Genomic DNA, 23886 nt, shown 5'->3' on the forward strand with positions numbered 1-23886 from the left:
CTATTACGTCTGGGTCAGTTCTGGAACAGTCCCTCCCCAGCATGCCAGAAAAACGAAACTGCAGTTATGTATATTTATATACAAATATCTAGATAAGGCGAAGCGTAAAGCGATATGGAAATATGGAATTATGCGAGGTAGGCGGCACAATCCTATGGAAATGCGCTCACAAGGAAAGCCCACTTGTTTTAATCGGGGGCTGTCCCCTGGTGTTTAGGGGTAAGGATGGAGGAAGCTTTAACCTTCCAGATGTTGGTAGACTACAGCTCCCATCTTCTCCCACTACTGGCCATACTGATGTTTGGAATTCAACATCTGCGTGGCCACAACTCTTCCCCCTCCACTGCACACCTGATTTAGGATTGCAGCCTTCGGCACATAGTTGGAGGTGCCAATCTTGGCAGCGTTGTGCTTGCTGGAAGAAGTAGGATGTCTCATATCTTCCAAGCAAGCAGGTATGCTGGACTTTGGGTGTCACCTCATCTTCAAGCACTATCACAAAATAGCAATAGTTGCATGTACATGTAGTCTCTGAATGGATAAAACATATTACTGTGTTTCTCACTCCAGATGGGTTTTACACTTTTCTATTCAAAAGATGTTCATGAAGTACTATTATAATCATGAAATACTACTATTATAAAAAGTATTGTGACACCTTAAATACAAACTTCAAATCTCTCTCTAATTTCTTGAAATATTGTTGGGAACCACCCTGATACCTGTGGGTATAGGGCGGTATACAAATTTTATAATAATAATAAATAATAAAATCTTTCATGACTTCATATTGGCCCACTTGGGAGAAAACAATAGTGATTGAATCTGTGGTTGGAACTGACAGATGAGGGGGGGAAATTCCTTGCAAAGGTGCTTTTAAAGCAAAATGTTTTGGCTCTGGTTTTGAAGGGGAGGCAGGGTAATTACATATTTATATTTTTTTGCTTTTGTCCAACAACAAAACAATCCAAGGAAACACAAGGGAGAGGATTTAGCTTTTGTCTGAAATGCAACACATGCCACAAACCGTTAAAACTATTCCAAGATCCAGGAAAGCTAGCACATGAGAACAAGGCTTGCTGAATCAGGACCTATGGAAATAGTATGTAGATATGCAGCCTTTTGCACAAGTCATAAACCAAGAACAATGAGATACCATAACATCCTAGAATGAAAACCTAAGTTTAAGTTAAAATATCACATATAAACTTTGCCTAAGATTCTTTATTCACAGTAATGTCCCCAACAATATTTCAAGAAATACGAGAGAGAATTTTTCTTTATTTTTCATAAATCAAAGAAATAACTTCACAATAAATAGGTCAGCTCTAAATCTCCAGTACAAGAAGGACAGTTCATCACACAGTAAAGTATGCTTAGGTACACTGATATCAGTGGGGTTAAATATGCTGGAAATATGGGTTGTGAATAAGGCTGTGCTTCAGGACCAATGACTGCTACAAAAAAAGGCAGCTCCCATTTCTCAGCAACATGTCCCAGATGCAACATCCAGGAAATTCTGATGAAATTAAATTATTGCCACCACTGCCAAAGGCAGCAAGCAAATATGATGTTGCCAAATAAATCATGAAACAATGCTGAAAATGAATAAAATGAAATGACCTTTTTTTCATGCACACACAAATGTGTGAAAGGTAGGGGACCACCACAGAGAAAGTAAGGTATGTTCCTTCTCACTTCCTTAATATGATTTGTATGAAAGATATTAAAACATTATTGATTCGAATGCTCTCATATTCTCTTTGTTATACAGAATGCCTAAACATATTTTATTGGTTAAGAATGGCAGTTACAAATAGATAAGATTTATAAATGCATACATTTGTGTGAGGTGGTTTTTTGTTAGAGAACAGTAAGATGCAGTTCTGCAGTGCATTTCTATAGACACGCACCTTTGTTTCCTTTCAGCAACTTCCAGAAGGCAAGTTGTGTTAAACCAATGAAGAGTCTTGGGGCATCTGAAAAACTAACATTATTATGTTACGCTTTATTATTATGTAAACGTTTGTGTATTAGAGTTGACTTCATCAGAATCCCCTTTTCACATTTGTTCAGACATTTGCCCCAACTCACAAATGCTGAATCCGTGGACAGTGGCATATATGCAAGCCCTGTGCCCAGCACCCCACCTCAATGCTTCTCTGCTCAGCACTCAACCTATCCCACACTGAGCACGGAAGATCTGCAGGGGTCTTTTATTTGCACTGATTTCAATGTGAGTAGAAATCTCTTCGTGATTTAGGAACCCAATAAAACTCTTTTCCCAGTTTACAATTTTAGCCTTCTGGCACCCTCCTTATCCGCCCTCTAACTATTAAACTGTATTATGGGCAATCATTATCGTACAGGAATGAGTCACCTTGGCTCCAAAACAACACCAGAAATAGTTATGCAAGCATGTCCTCTCAGGAAGGTGGCTGGCTGCCATGAGCATCTCTTTGTGCTCTTAATCAATATTGGGATAGCTACCCGGCTCCAACATTTTAAAAAACTCCCTGGTCTCAAAATATGCAGTGCAAAAGAATGCAGACTGTGTTTAATAGATTGTATAGTTTTAACTGACTGCATTGCAGCGTTTTATTTTGTGAACCACGATTGTTTCTTTCTCCAACTGCACAGCCTCCGTGAGAGAAACAGGTAGTGGAAGGGAGGAGCAGGACAAGCTCCTGAAGTGATTGTAACCCCGGAGATTTCCCCCTGTCCTCTGTCTTGTACGCCTTATACATTTATTAGGCCAACCAAAATAACACAGAATTGCACGCAAGCTTTCGAGTTCTGCAAGGGGAACTGCCCAAGCTCAATTCCCGAGAATGTCGAGGAAGGGCGGACAAACGCTGCCAGTCAGTGCAGACAACAGCGAGCTAGATAGGCCATCAGCCTGCCTCGGGATAAGCAGCTTCCTCTCTTCTCCACTCCCGTTCTGATAGTCCAAGACAATATCGAGCATGTGCCTTACAGGTGCAAATGACCCTGAGAAAGCGGGCGCGCGAGAGAGCGCGCCTCCAGCCTCCTACACGTGACCAGCCCTGAGGCCACCTAAACAAATAGCAATTTTTAAAAAAAACAAAACAGCTGTCGACTCCTTTGCTTCTTTCGCAGTTTGGGGGGCGGGGGGAGAACAGCAGAGCGCGACGGTTCCTGCGACCACGTGACAGGGAGCCGCGGTAGCGAAGGAGCCTTTCTCCCCCCGCACGTGACAGCGGCTTTCTGCTCGCTTTGGGGGGCTTCAGGCGCGCGCGGCTCTCGTCGCCGCCACCGCCGTCCATCCTCTGCACCCAGCCGACGGGCGGATGTGACGTTTTGGGCCGCTAGGTTGCTGCGCAGTTCTCTGGAAGAGAGAGAGAGAGCGAGAGAGAGAGACGGGAAGGCGCAGCCAGGAAGGGCTCGTAGTTGTGGTAGCGGCAGCTCCAGGCGGCACTAACACACATACACACCCCGCCCAGGCTTGGCACCCTCCCGCCTCAGGCCCCGAGAGCGAGAGAGCGACAGCCGGGCCGGGGCCGCCGCCGCGACGAAGCGCCGCAGTCTGGTAAGCGAAGGAGCGGGCGCCCCCCCCGCGCAGCCCCTGCCCTGAGGGGAGGCCGAGGTGGTCGGCCGTCCTCGTACCTGCAGCTCCCGGCCTCTGCAGGCTTTCGGGGCCGCGGCCAGAACAGCTGCCCGGCGGGCTCCCTCCCCTCGGCTGGCCTAGTCGCTCCCCGGCGGCGCTGCAGTCAGTTCGCTTGCAAGGCCCCGGGCGAGGGATGCTTGGCCGAGGCAAGGCCGGGGCCGCAGACTCGCGCCCGCGGGCGACCTGCGGCAGCTCTGCTCCTCCTGTTTTCCCGGGGCGATCAGCCGCTTTCGTTTCTTCGCATATTTCCCCCCCCCCTTCTCCTTTCCCTTTTTGCACCTAGCCGTGCTGCTTAACGGCGATGCTTTGCGGGCGCCTTAACTCTCCCCAGTCTTTCTCCTTCTATTTTGTGCTGGGGGAGGGGGGAGAGGTCACTTTAAAGGCTTTTCTCGGCCTAGCTTTAGGAGCGGGGGCGGCTGCGTCTCTTGCACAGAAAAGGATCTGCCCAATTGCCCTGGAATTTCTTGGGCCGCTTACTTTTCCCCGACGCTCCGCGGTGACAAAGAAAACGGCGTTTTAGGATTTAAACCGGTTTGCGCTTATTGGAGGCGGTCTCTGAGAGAGACGATCGCGCCCGTTATACCTACCGGCTGTGTCTTTCAAGGCTCAGTCTTGAATAACGTGGGTGGGCTTCGTGGGTCTCGCGTGTTTAATGGCAGCAGGCCTGTCTGTGCACGCTGACATGGAGGTAGCTTCCACTGAAAGCAGTTGATGGCTTTTTAACATAGACATGTGGACCAGATTGCACGGCTATTTTCTTATCACCCTACGGTGCCACTTAATGCTTCCAAATAAACATGCAGGATTGGGCTGCCCATCACTTCATTTTAGGCATATGTTGTATATGCACATTCTGAGACTTGCTATGTATGTTTCGGAGCAGTTTGCCAAAGAGGTTCAAGTGTCCTTGCAATATGTCACTGGCTAACTTGTTTAAAGCATTTCCAAGTCTTGTCTTAGCAGCCGTGTTCCTTAAACTGGATCCTTTAAATATCTGTTGGACCTTAGTTTCCATATTTGGGTATACCAATTCAGGTTGCATATGTGCACAGATAAGGCAGATCATCCTTGAAATGGCTCTAAGTCCAAAAATCAAATACAGAATATACATAATGATACCCTCATGATGTTTTCCTTAATTTTTTAATCCAACTTGCTCTATAGTTATCTCTATAATAAAAATAGAGCACTTGAAGACCTTTTAGACTGATTTGCAGTAGACTGGTATCACTTGTTTAAAATACTTTTTAATGACATTATAAGCCAAAGAATATGTTTGTGTTGTCTGTTTTAATTATTATCAAGTGTGGTTTGAGAGTTTCCTTAATAACAATATTTGGTTTTGTCTGTTCATCTTAATCTAATCTCTAGGATTTAAACCATATAGTAATGGAGAAACATTGCTGCCATGTGTGCTGCCTTGATTTTAACCTTACTCTGAAAGGGATAGATTGGAGTTTGCTTTGTTTTTTGAATACAAGCTAACAGGCAGACAATTAAAGTGTCCTCACATCTGGCATTTGAGCTTTTCTTTTTCTATATTTGTGCCATCTATATCATGCTTGAATAAACCAAATGCCTTACATTACAACTTAGCTTGTCATTGTCATAACCCTGAGCAGTAACTCGTTTGTTTCTGTTAGTTGTTCTTCACTATGAACTATACCCTTTCCAGCTGTTTCTGCTACAGTTTTCCTTTTTGTCAATTCTCCGGCCATTTGCATTCAGTTCCAACTTCTAGGCAGCAGAATATTACTGTTTTTAGTTTTGTGGTCAGCGGAGCAGTCAACCTGATTTTCTTGATTTTGGCCTGATTAGGAACCAGGTTTTCTGAGTTGGAACCAGAACCCACCTGCAGTTGTCAGCCAACTTGGGCCTTAAGACCATCTTCTGAGGCCCTGCTCTCTATCTTGTCAATAAAAGAAGTAATGATTAATACCAAGGACCAGATTCTTGATGGTGGCCACATATTTGTGGAATTACCTTGCTCAGAAAATACTTGTGGCCTGATTATTGAAACTTCTAAAGAGAAAACTTGGCCATTTTTATTTCATTCTGTATTTTAAATTAATTGGTATTGTTTATTTTAAAGAGATAATGTAATGTGGCTTTAATATGATGGTTTCATATGTTATGTTTCCACTGAGAAACTTTGTACACTGCATTGTGAATGTCATTGTGTCCTGAAAGTCAAGTTTTGAAATTCTTTTAACTAATGTTTCTTCCCTATAACTTTCCCCATCTTTCAAGACCTACTGCCACTCTAGTCTCGTCTTGGGTTTTCAGGGTACCCACATAACTTTTAACGACATATGTTCTTCTAACACCTAAACACATACATTTTATTCTTTAGGTTGCTTATTTTTTGCAAAGACATGAGGAGGATTTAAACATAATCATAAAAATGTAAGATGTTGATAGTAGCACCCTACTAATTTGACTAGACTTTCTGTCTTCTCAGATATAATCTTTTTAGAGAAGCCTATAATTGTAAATGTTATAAAAGTTTGAAGCTCATAAAACAGCAGAACTTCTCAAACACTGTTATCTGTGGGATACATGCAGTTCACCCTTCAGGCCAAAAAGTGTCTAGATTTTTTTTTTTTTACCCATATACGTATGCTTTCTGTTCATCAAACAGCTTCATCTTAGCTCAGTTTATCCTACCCAGTTTCACTACTAATTTCATCAAAATGTTGTAGGAGGATTATTGGCAGAAGTGGTATTTATACACTAGAGGTCAGTTTCCTTGTTTTTTCTAATCTATGTATTAAACATAATTTATAGACCACTTAATCAAAAGATAAACATCTTTAAGCAGTTTGCATAAAGTAGAATAACTAAAATGTTTATTTAAAAATAACATCAGCTAGTATACATTTTTTTAAAAAACAAATTGAGTACACTTTCCTAAACAAATAAGTTTTTATCAGGTGTCAGTACAGTGAAGGTGCCTGCCTGATGTTAATAAGCAGAGAGTTCCAGAGCATTAGTGCTGCACACTTAAGATTGATTTCTTGCTGATACAGAAATGAACATTATAAGAATAATCTTGCAATTAAGGCCTCAAGCTGTGGAAGAATCATCATTGACCCACTTTTCTATAATTTTCTTCAGAATTATGGAGGTACAATGCTTCTTTGGAATTCTGTTCTGTAAACTATTATTGTCACTAGGTTAGTTTAAACGAATATTTTTGATTATGATTCAAATGGTGTACATTCTGGTCTTTCAAAAAATGCTAGGGCCAGACACAACTTTGCCAGCATTTTTCAATGTAAAATTATTATTTTTGATGCTGTTTCCCTTATGCCCCAGTCTTAAGTGCACTGAAGGAAAGTAGGTTCTGTTGATATCAGTAGACTAATAACATAAGATGTCTGCAATCCAGAAGAGCTAAATTGCTCTTTAAGTACTCTGAAAAGTGTGAAAAGCACTCCAGTGATTCAGTTCTGAAAGGTCTTGAGTTGAAAATAAAGACACAGTTAAGGTGCTTACACATCCCTCATATTTGCACCCTTGAGTATTGTGAACAGTGTTCTACAACTGTAACCTCCAATCATTTCAAACCTAGAATCGGCTTTCAATAATTGCTTGCAACACAGGCCATAACGTGGTTCTTTAAGCATACACGAAAATTGGGCTTTTCTCTCTCTAGTTACCATATGTGACTGAGAACAGGGATACTTACTTTTAAAGAAGTGGAATTTTGGCAATGATAGTTTGTCACGAAGGGGTGAAAGAAATGGCAGCTGCCTCAATTTCTTCTTTACACAAATTTTAAAAGTACAAACGCCCTATCATAGCTTGCTGTTGTCATGCATATATTGACAACCCATCATTAACTTTAAGCCATAGTTCATGAAGTTTATGAACTATTACCCATAAGTAGTCTGGGGGACATAGCTTCATTTCCAAAATGAAATGTGTTAAGCTTGATCTTATATGCTGTAGTGTGTATTGATTTCAATTACATGGATGGATGAGAAAACCTTTCCACTTGCGCTGTTTCAACTGTCGTTGAGATTAATCATAGTTTGTTTCTCATGGGGCACCAAACTGCAGTTAATCTAAAATGGAAGTAGAGGCTTGTGGTCACCTTGTCCCCATGCAAGAGGAGTGGGAAAGCACTCAAGCCAGAGGCTTGTTCTCATAATACTGAACCCTGACTTAAACTATGCTTGAATTCACTCACACATCGTGGTAGGTGATGCCACCGGTGTCTCACCTTATGTTTGTTGTGCTCTACTTATTGACCGAACACCAAGAAGCCAAACTAGTAGTATGTTTTGCTTATTTGTCTAGTACATTTATAGTCCACATTTTTTTCCATCATGGAACTGCAGGCGACATACTGTACATTGAGTTCCCAGACAGTTTCCCAGCCAATCAGCCATCAGGCTGAAAACTGCTCAATTTCTCCCAGATAGTTGCATTATGTACTTCGCTCGATGGCAAGACAAGTCATTGGTGACTTAAGGATGGAATCCTAAGCATGCTGTAATGAGTAAGCTCCGTAGGTCACAGTGGGGCTTCTTTTTGCTCTTGACAGACACCGTCTTTATATGGGACATCTTGTTTTCAAAAGTAAAGACAGACTATGAGCCGCACTTCAGAACGTAGTGTCAGAAACTGCTTGTCTCATCTTTGTCAATTGTGCTCATCTACAGTGCTTTAGACTGCAATCCCAAGCATACTTAAAAGGAGAGCAAGTGTCATTAACCTTTTGTGCTACTGAGTGAATAAATGTGTTTGGGATTACACCATTTGAGGTGTGCCATTTTGTCTACCTGTTATAAATTAAAGGCCGCTCTTGAGAAATGGTTCTTTTTTTAGATAGCAGTAACAACTGTTGACAGTTTTATTGCATCTCATGTAATACATGCCCAGATATCATGAAAGGTACAAATATAGCCATATATGTTAACAAAATCTTAGTTGCACAATTAAAATAAAGAACTTATTAAGAGGGACTTTGTGGCAAGCACATGCCAGAATAATGAAAATGTAGTTGATAATATTGGATTCCTACTGCTTCAGATTTTAGTTGAACATTGATGACTAAGACTCCCTATTCTTTTTCTATACAAATGCTTTCCCCCCTATAGTTTCCGAAATCATGAATCCTGTTTATAGTCCTGGATCATCTGGGGTTCCCTATGCAAATGCCAAAGGAATTGGTTATCCAGGTATGTAACTGAATCTCTTAAATGTATTACCTGGGTGCTGTCTATTAATCAAACTGGACATTGTAGTAAACCTAACTTCAGGATGCATTGGTGTAGAGTAGTAGCAGTTACTCCCAAGTAAGTACCTGAGTGACAAACTTCACATATAGCCTGTGGACTGCACAAATAGCTCCAGAGAGAAAAGTGGACTGAGTGTTGTCATGTCATGTCAGAACCACAGAGGCATTTTATTTGGCTGTAAGGGCAGCCACAAACAGAGGATTGCTCTTAGACTGTACCATCTACCAGAATCCAGAAGGTCAAGGGAATGTACAATGCCTGCAGTTTAAATCTATGTCTAGGCAGAGAGCTCTGCTGATAGTTTCTGCCCTTTTGAGGCACAAGGAATGGGAAGGACTATGTATAGTGTTTGGGTTGGGGGAGACACTTTTTCCTACCTCTGCATTTCTGAAAGCTGCAGGTGATTTGAACATTAGTTTAAATTGCTGGTTTCTAACTGTTTTAGCTTAAACTAACCTTTCTTATATGGCAGCATATAAACAACTTACTGTTTCATGCAGTTTGATTATTATTATTATAATTAATTTCACTTCTATACCATTCATATTTTAAAGAAAAAAATCTCAAAGCGGTTTACAACACATTGAAACATCACATAAAGCGATCCAGAATAAAACAAGTTTAAGCTCCAAGGGAAATACTTCAGATCTTTCTCCAAGTGACATTTTGCTTTTGCAATTTTTATTTACCTACTTAATTTATATAGCTGTTCCATAGCAGAAGTACTCTAGGAAGCCAGTGTGGTGCAGAGGTTAGAATCTTGGGCTAGGACCTAAGAGATGAGGGTTCAAATCCCCACTCAGTCATGAAGCTCACTGGATGACCTTGGGCCAGTCACAGCCTCTTAACCTACTTCACAGGGTTGTTGTGGGGATTAGCATTCAGGCTAAGGCCACAATTTGGTTTTTCATGATGTCTGAACCCGGCCAGTTTTGAACTTGCTTTTTATTTTGAAAAGAATACATACAAATAGAAAAATGCTTTGGATGCAGGCTTAACCTTTGTCCTGTAACTAACTGCAGATAAGAGAACACAGGAAGGGCCATAGCTCAGTGGCAGAGCATTTCCTTTCTATTCATATGGTCCTAGGATTGATCCTGGTAGAGCTGGGAAAGATTCCCTGCCTGAAACCCCGCAGAATTGCTGCTAGGTCAGTGTTGACATTACTGAGCTAGTTGGGCCACTGGTCTGGCCCGGTAGCTTCCTGTGTGTCCCTAACATCGTTTTCTGCCAGTGCGTGTCTTTAAAGCATTGTGCTTTTCACCCTTTGTTTCTCCACGTAGAAGTGCTTAGTTAGCCAAAATAGTCTGCTGTTGCTGTTGTCTCATTTCAGGCTGTCCATACCATTGAAAATATACCTTTGAATGCTATTATAAATTATTATGTTATAACTCATTAAAATATCTCCCTATTTTAAAAAGTAGTTGAGAGTGAGAATATTAGGGGTGACTTTAATATTATTTAGAGCTTTTAAATTTTTTTTATTTACCTGTGTGTTGCTTTCCACAAAGAATTCCTGAAGTGACTCATATTAAATATGGAACTACAAAACAGAGAGCATACATCAGTTAAAGGTTTGTCCACAAAAATGAGTCATAAAGCGAAAGACTCCCCCACCCAGCAGCAGGGTTTAAGGACCTGTTGCTGAATTTCTCGCTTACACACATAGGCTCGTACAAACCACAAGAGTCCCTAGTATCAGTTCTACTTTGTAATCTTAAAAACAGTTCTCTGAATACATAGGAAAAGTGCTATACTGGGTGGTAGTAATATTGAAGGTCCTAGCATTTACAGTCCTCATCCTCCAGCATCTAAAATACAGTTAATTGGACTTTGGAATTAGCAGAATGCACAAGTAGTAGCGTATAACTGTGCAGATGTTATTTTTTAAAAAAATAATTCTAGAGAGTTGGGGTGGCTTTGCATAGTATAGATTAAGGATAGACACCTGCCATTTGTTGCATGGGCAACAAACACAATGAAATAGATCCATAGTCATTTCATATGTGGCAATTCACCATATCAGGGGTAGGCAACCTAAGGCCCGGGGGCCGGATGTGGCCCAATCGCCTTCTAAATACGGCCTGCGGACAGTCTGGGAACCAGCATGTTTTTACATGAGTAGAATGTGTACTTTTATTTAAAATGCATCTCTGGGTTATTTGTGGGGGCTGCCTGGTGTTTTTACATGAGTAGAATGTGTGCTTTTATTTAAAATGCATATCTGGGTTATTTGTGGGGCACAGGAATTTGTTCATTCCCCCCCCCCAAAAAAAAATTATAGTCCGGACCACCACATGGTTTGAGGGATGGTGGACTGGCCCATGGCTGAAAAAGGTTGCTGACCCCTGTACTATATAATACATTTGGTTTATTGTTCATGCCTATCCTATGAAGATCTCCTCAGAAAAGTGGCTACATTGCACTGTATAATTTCAACCTCTTTTTGGCTGACTGAAGCAGTTTTTTATCTTTGTGCAGTTGGCCTGGAAGCATAGGGGTTAGATGGCCATGATTAGACATGTCCTGTAGCCTTACAGCTGGCTAGGGTTGGAGGGGTTTAGAGCCTAACAGCATCTGGAGGGCACGGCATTGGATGCCCCTGGTTTATAGCCTGAAGCCTCACAATATTAATCATGGGCTTGATTACATCACTGAGATACAATTGAAAGAAGTCATGTTCACCTTATTTTAATTAGTTGTAAGCTTGGAAAACAATACAAGTAGATCATTGGAGGTATTTCTAAAAGTAATTTTCAACTGTTTTCTCTTAGCTGGATTCCCAATGGGCTATGCAGCTGCTGCTCCTGCCTATTCTCCAAATATGTACCCTGCAGCAAATCCTACATTCCAAACAGGTATGTATGCAGACATGTCAAAGTCAACCATATAAAGCATTGGGTGGGAATAGTGATATTTTTTGGCATCTGCAGAGGATTTCTGAAACAAAGAAACTGAGTAGCCAAACTTTTTGTTGTTGCTATGTTTGAGAAAGGAGTGTGACAGACAGAGGTAGCAGGTTCATCTTTCCCCATCTCCATGCTAGGTACTGTTGCATCCATGGCATTTGTCTGTCATGTACTCTGGAAAGGAACTGATGTCCTAATTAACTCTCACAGATAATTCCACCACTCCCGTTTCCCATTATAGGCCTTGATTCTGGGAGGCATGACACTACGGGTTGGAATATGATGTTAAATGGCCATCTATCATGGATGCTTTAGTTGAGTTTCCTGCATTGCAGGGGGTTGGACTAGATGGCCCTTGGGGTCCCTTCAATTCTATGATTTCTTCCCTCTGTATGTCGAAGGCAACCTGGTGCCCTGTTGAGAGACATGGGGATGGTAAATATTGGGTATTGCCCGCAGTAGGGTTCTGTGACTAGGTGCTCATTAGAGGGTGAACGTGCAAGAGAGGGTTCTGCCTCCTGTATATTCTTCCAGTTGATGTTCTTCAGCCTAGTTCCCACTCTCACTTGGCGCTTGCAATTGGTTATTCACATATTGAGGAAGTTAAGACTAAACCTTATCATCCAATGTAGGGAGTTGCAATGGAACACTATCTGCATTTTGTTTGTTCTGCTTTTTGTCTTTTGCTCTTATCCTGTGAAGATAAATGAGTCATAAGTTTTTGGCAGTAAGATGGAGAGGAGTGTTGGGTATTCGCCAACATGTACTCCATGTTCCCTTCTGCGTGCATCACAGAGTTTACTGGGGTTTGCACAATGGGGGCTTCCTGGTGACACTGTATTCTTTCCTTGGTATTCCCTGCATGTGGGGATACTGCTACAACCTACTGGGTAATGGACTGTTTGCCAATGCACAGTATTCCTGATTGTTGTTGCTGAGGGTGGGGTGGAGAAGGAAGGTGCACTGCATAGCCATTATTTTTCTTGATTGTTGGAGCAAAAGGTGGTCAAGGGTTGTTTGAACCAAGGTCCCCTCACTGTGCGGGGCATCCCTCCATTTTTTAATCATTGTGCCTTGTCCGTCCAGCTCCACATCCTACCCAATTTTAGAATTAGGCACCATCCTCTTGAACCCCTTGCCCCCACCCCCTGGGGGTTTTAGCAACCAGGTTCAGATCTGTTCTGTATCCAGGATTATTGTTTTTCGCTCTGTGTGTATTTGTATTCCAAGATCTAAAGAAAGTTATTGTAAGAGATTATTACAAGATGAGTGTTGTTTGTTTTCCCTATATCTCCCCATCCCCCCGCCACCCCTGAAGTGCAGAACTTAGTGGAAATATCACCATGCTTCTAGCTAGGTGAATGGCAGCTATATTAAAATAGTGCTGTGCATCATGGGTATCAGAAATCTGTATAAAAACACTCCAAAATGGATTCTGTAATCTAACTTCAACCACAATCAGTTTTGCAAAGTGAGTAGACTTGTTTTGTTTTAGTTATTTGGTTATAAGTATATATACTTCTATTTGTAAAATAAATAAATAAGAGTGGTTTATAACTATACATAAAACCATACAAAAAAATAAATCCAAAATTGGTTAACTATTGTGGAAAGACGTATTCTTAATTGCCCTCATAAGCCTGACAGAACAGAAAAGTTTTCAGCACCTATTTAAAAGCTGAAACAGAAGGGGGCCTGCTGAATCTATTGGCAGAGTATTCCAAAGTTATAAATACTTGCTGCCTCGTATTATTATTTTTAATCTGGTAAATAAAGTACAATATTTCTGTTGTGCTTTACCTAACTTTACCTAACTGTTGTGCTTTACCTAAAACCCAAGTACTATATTGACCAACCTTAATACCTATACTGCTCTTTGATATTCTGTTGTTGTTTTTGATTATTGAATTGTGTGTGGTAGCAGATTCTATTTCACTAGAAAATTTAATGGATGTTACTAATTCTTGTGGTTTATAATCTGCTTGATTGTTAGAAATTATGAAAGCATGTATGTGCATTCAAACAGCTTAATGGAAGGCTCACATTTGTGCCTAGGTGTGTTAAATAAATCTGATTAACGCTCAGCAAAAAAAATTAAATTTGGTTTTTTCTGTTTATAGGTTATACACCAGGCACACCATATAAAGTCTCCTGTTCACCTACCAGTGGTGCAGTGCCTCCCTATTCTTCATCACCCAACCCCTATCAGACTGCAGTGTATCCGGTTCGAAGTGCCTATCCACAGCAGAATCCATATGCACAGGTAAAAAATACAGATTTACTGTTTGCATTAATTCTGTAACAGCCCAGAATGCTATCCTTCTCTACTCTGTTAGTATTTTCTGTAGAATCAGCGTGTTGTGCAGAAAGTTTTGACTTCGGTTGCTCTTGCTTTACATTACTCTGTTAGGTTACTGTACTTGTGGGAATATCTGATTTTTCTGAGCATTATCATTCTTGGAAATATGTGGTGATGTTATTGTTTTGGTAAATATGGCTGCTGTGTGGCAAGGGCACAGTTATGTAGGCCACATATCCCAGTATCAGCATGGAAATTTTATAAATCAATTCTTTAAAAAAGGTTCAGTTGAATGATCTGAAAGAAGGCACATGAAACAGTAAACTTGCTGCACCTAAGGAGATCAGGGTCTGACCGGTGCCTGAGTGAGAGACTGCTTGAGAACCATATGTATATTTTCTCGAGTACCATGGAAGAAAGATTTGCATTTATATAAATACTAAATGAGCTCTTTTTAAAATGGGGCCTAAAAATAAGTATCAAGATGGATAAAATTACTTGCTTCAGCTGAAAAGGTTTTTTCTGTGCCTTCCACCCTCTCCTCTAGATTCAATTTTCACCTTTCCTCAAAATCTCTGCCTACAAATAACTGAGGTGTAAACCTGCAACTGAGCTTTGCCACTCAGATGGCAAGTAGGAACATTGCACACATTAAGACTCCATGGATATAAAAACACAGATGTAAAAAGCTATATATAATCCTTCCCCTGGGTGTCTAGATTTCTGTGTGCAAGGAATCTTTTAGCTTTATGCAAGTCCCCAATTGCGGGTGTTGTACTTGACCAGATTCACATATAAATATATACCCAAAGCTACCTTCCTGTGCACCCTTTCCTAACAGATGTCAGAGACAAACTTCAGACAAAAATAAACATGCATAGAAACAGGCTTGTGAATGAACTCCATCTTTAAAATGCTTGTTTTCTCTTAAGAGAAATAGTTGCAAATACAAACAATAGACATAAACGTCTGGATTCTGAATTACTGCCTTGTGGCATGCAGGGTGAAGCAAAAAAGAAAGATAACCCTGCTTTATTAAACTATCCCAAAGATTTAAGCTGATAAAATTACAGGATCTCAGTACAAAGGCGATCTTGCTTTGATCTCTCTCTCACACCCCACCACTCCAAATTATATCTGTGGTCTGTACTTAATGGTATTTTTCCTGAAATAGTTTTGTGTGCCCTTTTAGGATGCATGCAGTGGTGGCAAGGATTTTACTAAACCAACTATTTTTTCCCAACAGCAAGGCACTTATTACACACAGCCTTTATATGCAGCACCACCCCACGTAATTCATCACACTACAGTTGTGCAACCCAATGGAATGCCAGCAACTATGTACCCAGCACCAATTCCGCCCCCCAGAGGAAATGGCGTCACTATGGGAATGGTGGCTGGGACCACAATGGCAATGTCAGCAGGTAAATAGATTTTTGTTATACTACATTCTGGGCCAGGGTCCGTATTTAGTCTCACTTGATAGCAATCAGTGTGGCCAGTTTGATAATACATGTAAATTCTCGTGCAACTTGTGATAAGTGGATATTGTATATCTGAACTTTCTTGGCTACCATGACTGATAACAGTACTTCAAAAAAGTGCCATTTAGAAGTCAGATCATCCTGTAGCACTTGAGTTTCACAAGTTAATGTGCATTAACTACTCTGATTTGTCTGAAATCTGCTGCCCATACACTTGAGTGGTGGTTGGATTTTAACTTGAGACTTTGGCCTGGTTCACACATTGCTTAGTGTGGGGGTTCCAGGGGCAAAGATTGCGGCCTCTTTACTCTTCCTTGGTTATTCTGCTGCTGCACTGCCCTGAGTCATGGCTTGATTTAGTGTGTGCTGTGAACCAGGGGTCATGGTTTAGCTTTCCACAGACTAACCACAAGCTGTTTGTCCTATGGTTTACACAGCTTAAGGTCTGTCCAGGAGAGCTAAGCCGTGATCCCAGGTTTAGACAACATGCTAAACCAAACCATGGTCACAGCCAGCAGAGCAATGGGGAGGCACAAAGTGACTTTGATCCCCTCTCTCAAATCTCACACAGTCATGTGTTCCTTCAGAGCCATGATTTGGCTTAGTTTCACTTGTGAACCATGTCACCCAATTCTACTGATAAATTTTATATGAAGCATTTTTATACAGTGGGGAAATACTGCAAGCTGAAGAGCTGCTCAGAGGATGTAGATGTACTTGGGGCAGGGAGTGGGAGAGTCTAACTTCATGAGACACGCTGTCTTGGCCCCAAACTAGGATGATATACCTGCCTCTCGTCGTGTAACTTTCTCTCCTTTTTTTGCTACAAAATTTTGGGGGGGGGGGTGCAAAAGGGACACATGGCCACAAGCTTGCAAAACGATGTTCCTTTTAAATCCTGTGTAAGCTTTTATAGATATGTTGACTTCTAAATTAAAGCAACTTTATTATGAAAAAATTTTTTGCTCCTCAGGTACCTTGTTGACAACGCATTCCCCAACTCCTGTAGCCCCACACCCAGTTACAATGCCCACCTATCGGGCCCCAGGAACGCCAACCTATAGCTACGTGCCCCCACAGTGGTGATTACCACACAGTGTAAGTACTGGTATGGTTGTAACAATCATAGCAACGTCTTTGCTAGAGATCTAGCACAAGTCACAGGATAAGTTATAACTTTTTGATAGTAGGTGTGTTGGTATGTGTCACCTGTAAATGTCAGGCTTGGTTATATGTTCTTAAACATTGCTTGTTTCTGGGAAAGAACGTTTTACACCCACAGCGGTTTGGCTTTCTGAAGAGTGTCTTATATCCATGTATAGTTTTTCACTCTGTACAAAAGAAATTTAAAAATAAAATGAAGCAAGATTTATTTACCAGGTTAAAGACCCACCTATGTCGCTTTTGTGCTTTGGGCTCCTTGGATGAATACTTGGCAGAGAAATGTTTGAATTGCGGCATTTGGATTCGGAACTGTGTGGGCTTCAGTGGGGAGTACTAATGAGAGTTAGCTTTGGCTAACATCTGCACTGCCTCTTAATATGATCCAGCAACACATGGAGTTCCCTGATGGAAGGGTCTCCCTCACTCAATTTTCCTGACTATCTTAAAGTTAAAACAAGCTTTGAGCAGCTGTTAATTGCCTGAAACGGAGCATTTACTGTTGATTTTTGCTTTAACATTTTACATATATCTCTTTGACTGAGGATCTGATTATTCTGCTAGAAATGTTCTGATCCATTTGCAGAATCTGACTGTCTTGAGTCATGGGGTTTCTAGGCTTTCTAGTACAGGTTGGATAGATGAGCTCTGAAAGTGAAATCTGCTAGGTTAGATTGAGGCGGCAGAATCTTGCTGTTGAGCACAAGCTATAAATCTGCCAGTTCTTGGTGAGTATATGGAACAAGGCGAGTCTGAGTGCAGAAGTAACTATTATGTGCCACATTTGAATTGTTTCTATATTTGACATTGCATGGATCTTGTTACATGAGGTCAGACATTTACTTAGTTGCCTTCTTACCCTTCTTTGAATGTAGGTTTGAAGATGGGAGATATGCAATCAAGTAACTGAGGTTTAAAAGTTGGTGCTGAAGCCCTCATGCCTCCAACCAGGACTTATTTCTTCTGAATGCTTGCAATCCTTTGCTAAACACTAATTCCACATCACTGAAGATTTCCCAGTGCTGCATATCTTACATCTTGGAACTCCAGCAATTAGTCTTAAAGCAAATCCTGTTTTGTGGACTGTCTTGCAATTTTTAGCTCATTATAATGATTAAAGGGAGTATAAATTTATTGATCGTATCTAGTTGAATGCATGTCTAAGAACACACAAAGCTTGCTCAATCTACCTGCTGTGACTGATGCAAAAAAAAAAATGTCATATGCAAAATCCAAAGGAGCCGAAAAGTATTTTACAATTTGTATCACTAATGCACTGTTGTAATGTATGCAGGGTCTTAAGAGGTAGAATTGTGACAGTGATTTTTTTCATAGAAAAACATAATATACATTAGCAACTTTCAGTTGATGAAGGCACCAGTTCAAGGGGGCACTGTTAAGTGATATTTTCCTTTCCTAGTTCAGTGACTGGAAAATTAGTTCATAGTTTGCAGAGAATCAGTTTACCAAGCATACCTTTTTTCCATTTCCTTTTTTCTTCCAGTGGGAGGGGGTTAGATTCAGTGTTGCATAAACATTCTTAAGGACAAGAATGAAATTTTGCAGGAAGTGTGGTTATCAGTGGCAAAAGCAGCTTGTCTATAAATCATCAAGGTATACTTCATTAGAATATTAGGTGGAAAATCTATCTACATAATGGCTTGCCTCCTTTAAAAAAATCAAATCACAGTTTTAAATGATATGTCCAAAAGAAATTTCCGCACTTCTGGTAGAATCAGATTTCCTTTGGTTCCAATCCCCACCCCACCCCAAGATAATTTTTCTTACCAGTCCTGGTCAGCTAAAAAAATTTCAATTTCAACCAGTTTGCTTTTGTAAAATGTACTAATGTAAATAGGAAGGAATTCAACTACATGTTAGATATGGTAAAGGCAAACAAGCCATTTGAAAATATTTTACTTGGCTTGGTTTCCTCACAGCATAGATTATGAACAAAGTGTGGTAGGAGTTGTCATGATGGAAGAGTTCCAAAAATGAGTACTGAATTAGAAAGTGATCAAGTACAAAGACATTAATTAGTATTTTGGCATAATCTCCTATCATATCCTTATTGCTTCCTAAATTGCATTTAGAAGACAGTAAATTAAGAAAGCAGATGCAGTGTTTCATTGCAGCGAGTGACTCCTGAATTCCTTGCCTATGACTTTTAAGTTTTTATAAAAGTCCCTAAGTCAATTCCGTGGGGAGATAGGGCTAGTCTTGGAACCCACTTGTGTACCAAAATTATTATGAGATTTTATTTTTAGTTTAGTTTCAGTGCTAAATGCAATCAAGGGCTTTCTTTAAATTGGCACCATTTAGGTAAACAGTAACAGGACATTATTTTCCCAGTATTTCCAGCGTACAACAAATTGTGCTGTAAGTGGTTATAAAATGTTCCGTTAAAAGTTGGTATTTGTATGTTAGGTTATAGTGTTGGTAGACTACTCAAAAAGCTTCTCTTTTTTTAATTGTGAGATTGAGTATCCCTGTACTTTATTTTGGGATGATCAGTTTTTAAATCACATTTGGCAGCTACTTCTGTGTAGTATGCATGCTGATTTTAATGCTGCCGTCCTATATTTTCCTGGGGCAGGAGGGTTCCATATCTCGTATCCTTGTAGAGGTGAGGGCCTTGATAACTTTATTTTATAATAGACACTCTTCATGTTTTTGTTTTAGCGTAAGGTTTTATAAAGTTAATTTTCCAAGGAGCACATTGTAGATGGCCCCCTTGATCCAAATGCCTTTAGCACAACAAAAAATTAAGATATTTAAATTTTAATCTTGAGCACTTGTTGCAGTTTAGAAAGTCCCATATGCAGAGAACAACAACAGCAAAATCCTACCCCTACCATTTGGAGTCTGTACTGCTTTGGACGAGTCTGCTTAGCTATGCCATTTGTGAAATTGATCTGTAATTCTTATTTTCAAAGTGCTCCACAGACCTAGTGATCATCCAGTGTGGGCAAATGTCCATTTTAGCAAGTTTAGAATAAAATATTTCTTGCCACAGATATGAGCATTGAAAATACGGCTTTGTTGGGGACATGTTGAAAACAAATGGAAGCACTGCTGCCTTCAGTCTCTTAAATGCTCTGAACTCTCTTCAGCTAATGCAGCACTTTGTGAATGGTAAGGACAAGTTATAATTTATTCTCCTCAAGCTTCAGATTTCCAAATGCTTCCTCTTGCTTTTTTGGACACAGTAGTAGTAACAGCTTTCTAGGTGATCTCACTTGAGCACTTTTTTCTAAGTTGTGTTTTGGGATTCATCTGCAAGGGGGGTGGGAATAGTACTTTTTGCAAAAGATACTGCACCTTCCAGAAATTCTAATCTGTGGGTGGGAGGGAGGGAGAGGGCATTTTTTGGGAGGTAGTTCCATGCCTCCATTACAGTCAATAGGGAAGTAACCAAAAGCACAGTGATGAGGGGGGTGTATATAGCTTAGTATATTGTTGCAAATAATAAAAAGCATGAATATGAAACTGAAAGTTTGTACTTCAAGTGGGTTATAGGCAGCAGGAGGTGTTGTGGAATTCTTTCTTCTGCTGTTTGTTCCATTCCCTGTTTTAGAATTCCTGGGCGGAGGGTGCGCATGGGTGGGTGGGGTAAAACCTCAAATTTTTAGTACGTGGCTGCATTGGAGCTTCCCAGAAAGTTATAAAGGGAGCTAATGCAGTGTAGACAAGGCTCAAATCAAGCTGCTTTTTCAAATGAACGCAGCCTTAAATGTAATCAAAAATTACAGCAATAACAGAAAACAGAAGGATCTGGGCTTTTAAACTTCAAAAGTTATGTTTTTGAATAATGTTCAAAGTATCATTTAGGAGACGTTCCCAAGGTAGATAACACAGCGTTCTAAGTGTCTCTTTTTTAAAGAAGAGCAAAATAGCAAAATAGTCACATTCTATGGAAACATCATTTGCCTAAGAATTGGTAGATTTAGTCAGTGGTGTTCAGCACTAACCTACTGACAGGAAACTAAACCTCAATTATTAATCCTGATTATAAATGTGTAACTAAAATATTGTTGAAGGCTACAGAAATTCAAGTACTCTGACAAGCTCATAAAGTAACCATGAAAGGTAGCATGATGCTATAATGGAAATATTGTTTGGTGGGATTCACTTCAGCTGAATTCCTGTAAATGAAACGCCACTTAGAATGCAACACTTGTAATCTGGTTAAATTTTATGGAACGGTATTTGCATAGGGATATTCCATGTCAGCCAATGTTCACAGATCTTAATTTCTGTATAGAATTTTGAATTGATTAGGCAAATCTTTCTCCTATGTGTATCAAATGAGCAGTGTTCCTCTTGGTTGAGCACAGTATTGTAAAGCTAGCTTAATTTGTTTTATTAAAATGCAGGGAAATTGGATGACACTGTTCTAGGCAAAGCAGAATATCTAAATTGCTTATATGAAAATGGTGAGTTGGCACTGTTAGGTAAATACATGGTATTTAGCGGCTGCTTCTGAAAGAAGTCGGCATCCATATAGAGGTTTTAACTAACTTCTTGATAGTTGTGAAGGCTCACCATAGCATTTTCTATCGGGTAACTCTGCTAGAATACATCAAATAGTACAAATGCCATTTCTGTCTGTGCATGTAAAATACTAAGCCCCAAATCCAGAGTTCGGTTGTGGGGGTTTTCTCCATGGGTGTCTGCACATGGAGCTTTTTCCAAGCCCCTTGCTTACTAATTTGAGTGATGCTGTATAGATACTACTTTTTCAGCCTGTAAAACCCCCTTCATTCTGAAGTGGAGAAGGAAGGTTGTGCAGGCAAGGAAGCTGCATGTGTGTCTTGAGTCATCTGTGAAGGATCTCTTTAGTCAGGCTGTAAGTCTTCAATAGAAATGGAAGGGAGAAAAGCTACATAAGCATGTTTTTGCATTAATATCTCAAACCATCAAGATTCTTGAACTGCCTTTTCAGGATAGTGAAGGCAGGGGGGCATCTGACCCTTTCTAATGTGACTTGGAATACATTTTGAGTATCACAGTGTCAGGAGCCAACTTAGTGTATCAAAATATTCTAAATAGTTTGACCTCTAATTACCCGACATGATCTGTGTGGTTTTTTCCAATCTGATGTGACTTTTGAGCACTTAGCAAGCAAACCGGGGAAGTTTCATTTAGCTTGCTGCTGTACAGACTTGTTTTTAGTAGAATGGATTTGTTAGTGGGATTTTATTGTAGTGCTATTATTGGCTGCCCTTGTGGGGTGAAAAGGGGGAGTGCATGCAACAGAGGTGCAAGAGGCCCCAGTAATAGTGTTTGTTATGAAATAGACACAGGTTTCCTTTTTTTATAACTTTTTTTTTAAAAAGAAGACTGTCTTAAAGCAGTTGTATTGGTACTTTTTCCAAGTTTAGGTCAATGTTGTCTTCCAGAACCAGTTTAAAGCATCATATCTGCATTGAACTATTGCATCAACACATAGGAGTGGCAATTTCATTCTGAGCCAACTGTGTAAAATTCATTTTTATTTTTATGCAATCCAATGAGTAGATGAGCTCAGAGTTAAATTCTTAAAAGCACGTTTATGTAACAGGAATTGTTATGTATTAATACTTCAGTTTTCAATAAAGATTGACTGTGTTGCTTATCGTGGTCCTTTAGTCTTGTTTTTTTTTCTTGGAACAACTACAGGTCTCAAAGTTCCCATCTTACCTTCCAGTTGCCTATGCTAGCTGGAGATGATGGAGCATCTGCACATTCAGAGAGCCCCAGGTTCCCTGCCCTTGCTCTGTAATGTAACTTCGTATGCTTAGCTTGCTGCTTCAAATCAACCACAGCATATCAAAACAGCTGCTTTCTTTACTCAAATGGAAAAAGTGTTAAATTGGCATCAGTCCTTCAGTTGGTTGTATAGCTCACTTTCCCCTTTTGCTGGTGGTATCAAAGATCCTATATTACTGCATGCTTTCACAGAGAATTATTATAAGAAGATTTCCCTGTGCTGACATTCTTCTATGGAAGTTAGATTTCCTATACTGTATATATACAAACCCAAAAATGAGAATTCTGCTTATTCTATGAAGCTTCTGAAAGCGGCAGAATGGCAGTCTTGTCTGTTTATATGGGATATGAGGAGGACTCTGAAGTATGTCAGGCACCAAGCTAAGTGTGAGGCGGGTTTTTTTGGATGGAGGGCACTTGTCTGGACCAGTATTCCAGTAGTGGGTGGTGGCAGATCCACACAAAGCTATTTCACATGGATGCAGAGGCATGTTTAATTCTTGGTATTAAATTCTTAGTAACTCCACAAGTTTCACCTGTTTTCTTTAGACTTTTAATCCATTTTATCCATCCTTTATAGACTTTAATCAACTCTTGGGGGCTTCATGTTCCACATCCCTGGAACAATGGAAGCTATGTTGTTGCATTCCTTTTCTGGGCTCTGCTGGCTACTAACTTCACACCCATCTACCATTGTTAAAAGCAGCAGGATGTTCTTGCCACCCAGTTGTGGGGTGTTCTGGCTTGGTTCAGCACTAATCCCTTGCTCCTTGTTCCAGTACTTGATCTGTACTGCTGTACACTACAGCATACAATTTATCCCATGGGACTGATAATTCCTGAGATCTATTTACGCAACAAGTAAAAAGTGCTTTCATTTGCAGCACTGGCCACCTGACTGCATAGTTCGCATTGGTCAAGCAAAGGCAACTCTGGCACATTACTTCCAGACTGGTCTTTCTCTTTTGCTATTGGACTTCCTCTCTCTGACGACTACTACACTTTTCTTCAAATACTTCTGTGCTTAGTAGCTGGCTAGGTTGAACTGTGTCGTTAATACAATTGGTATTTTCAGATCTACACATCTGACAGAAGCGTTCTTAGCTCTTGATCATGTTGTGGCACACCACTTTTGAGTCTCATTGTAAAACCTGGTGGCTTTATAATCTAGCCTCACTCATGTCAATTGAATGGCTTGGAAATCATGCTACCTCCCCGCAACATTAAACAGTTCAAGAGATGAAAAGTACTAACAAATTAGGAGTCATCTTGTACATGGCTATATCTGGACTGGCATCTAGCCTCTCCAAATCCCATGCTACAGCCCAGAGTGCTGGAGCTATCAAAGTGTAATTGCACTAAAGAAAGCTTCAAACAGGGATGCATGCATATCATTTCTCATCAG

At 40.4% G+C, this 23886-nt stretch overlaps 1 protein-coding gene across 1 annotated transcript; it reads left to right on the plus strand.

Moving 5' to 3' along the window:
- The first annotated feature begins 3168 nt into the window (after positions 1-3168).
- FAM168B (family with sequence similarity 168 member B) lies at positions 3169-22345 on the plus strand. Its single transcript, XM_083615298.1, has 7 exons — positions 3169-3550; positions 8737-8817; positions 11652-11735; positions 13907-14049; positions 15332-15509; positions 16543-16667; positions 17606-22345. The coding sequence occupies exons 2-6, from the start codon at positions 8748-8750 to the stop codon at positions 16653-16655; spliced, it is 588 nt and encodes a 195-aa protein (XP_083471424.1). The 5' UTR covers positions 3169-3550; positions 8737-8747; the 3' UTR covers positions 16656-16667; positions 17606-22345.
- The last annotated feature ends 1541 nt before the right edge of the window (positions 22346-23886 follow it).

This window comes from Podarcis filfolensis (assembly GCF_964270895.1).
Source record: "Podarcis filfolensis genome assembly, chromosome: 5".
NCBI lineage: Eukaryota > Metazoa > Chordata > Lepidosauria > Squamata > Lacertidae > Podarcis > Podarcis filfolensis.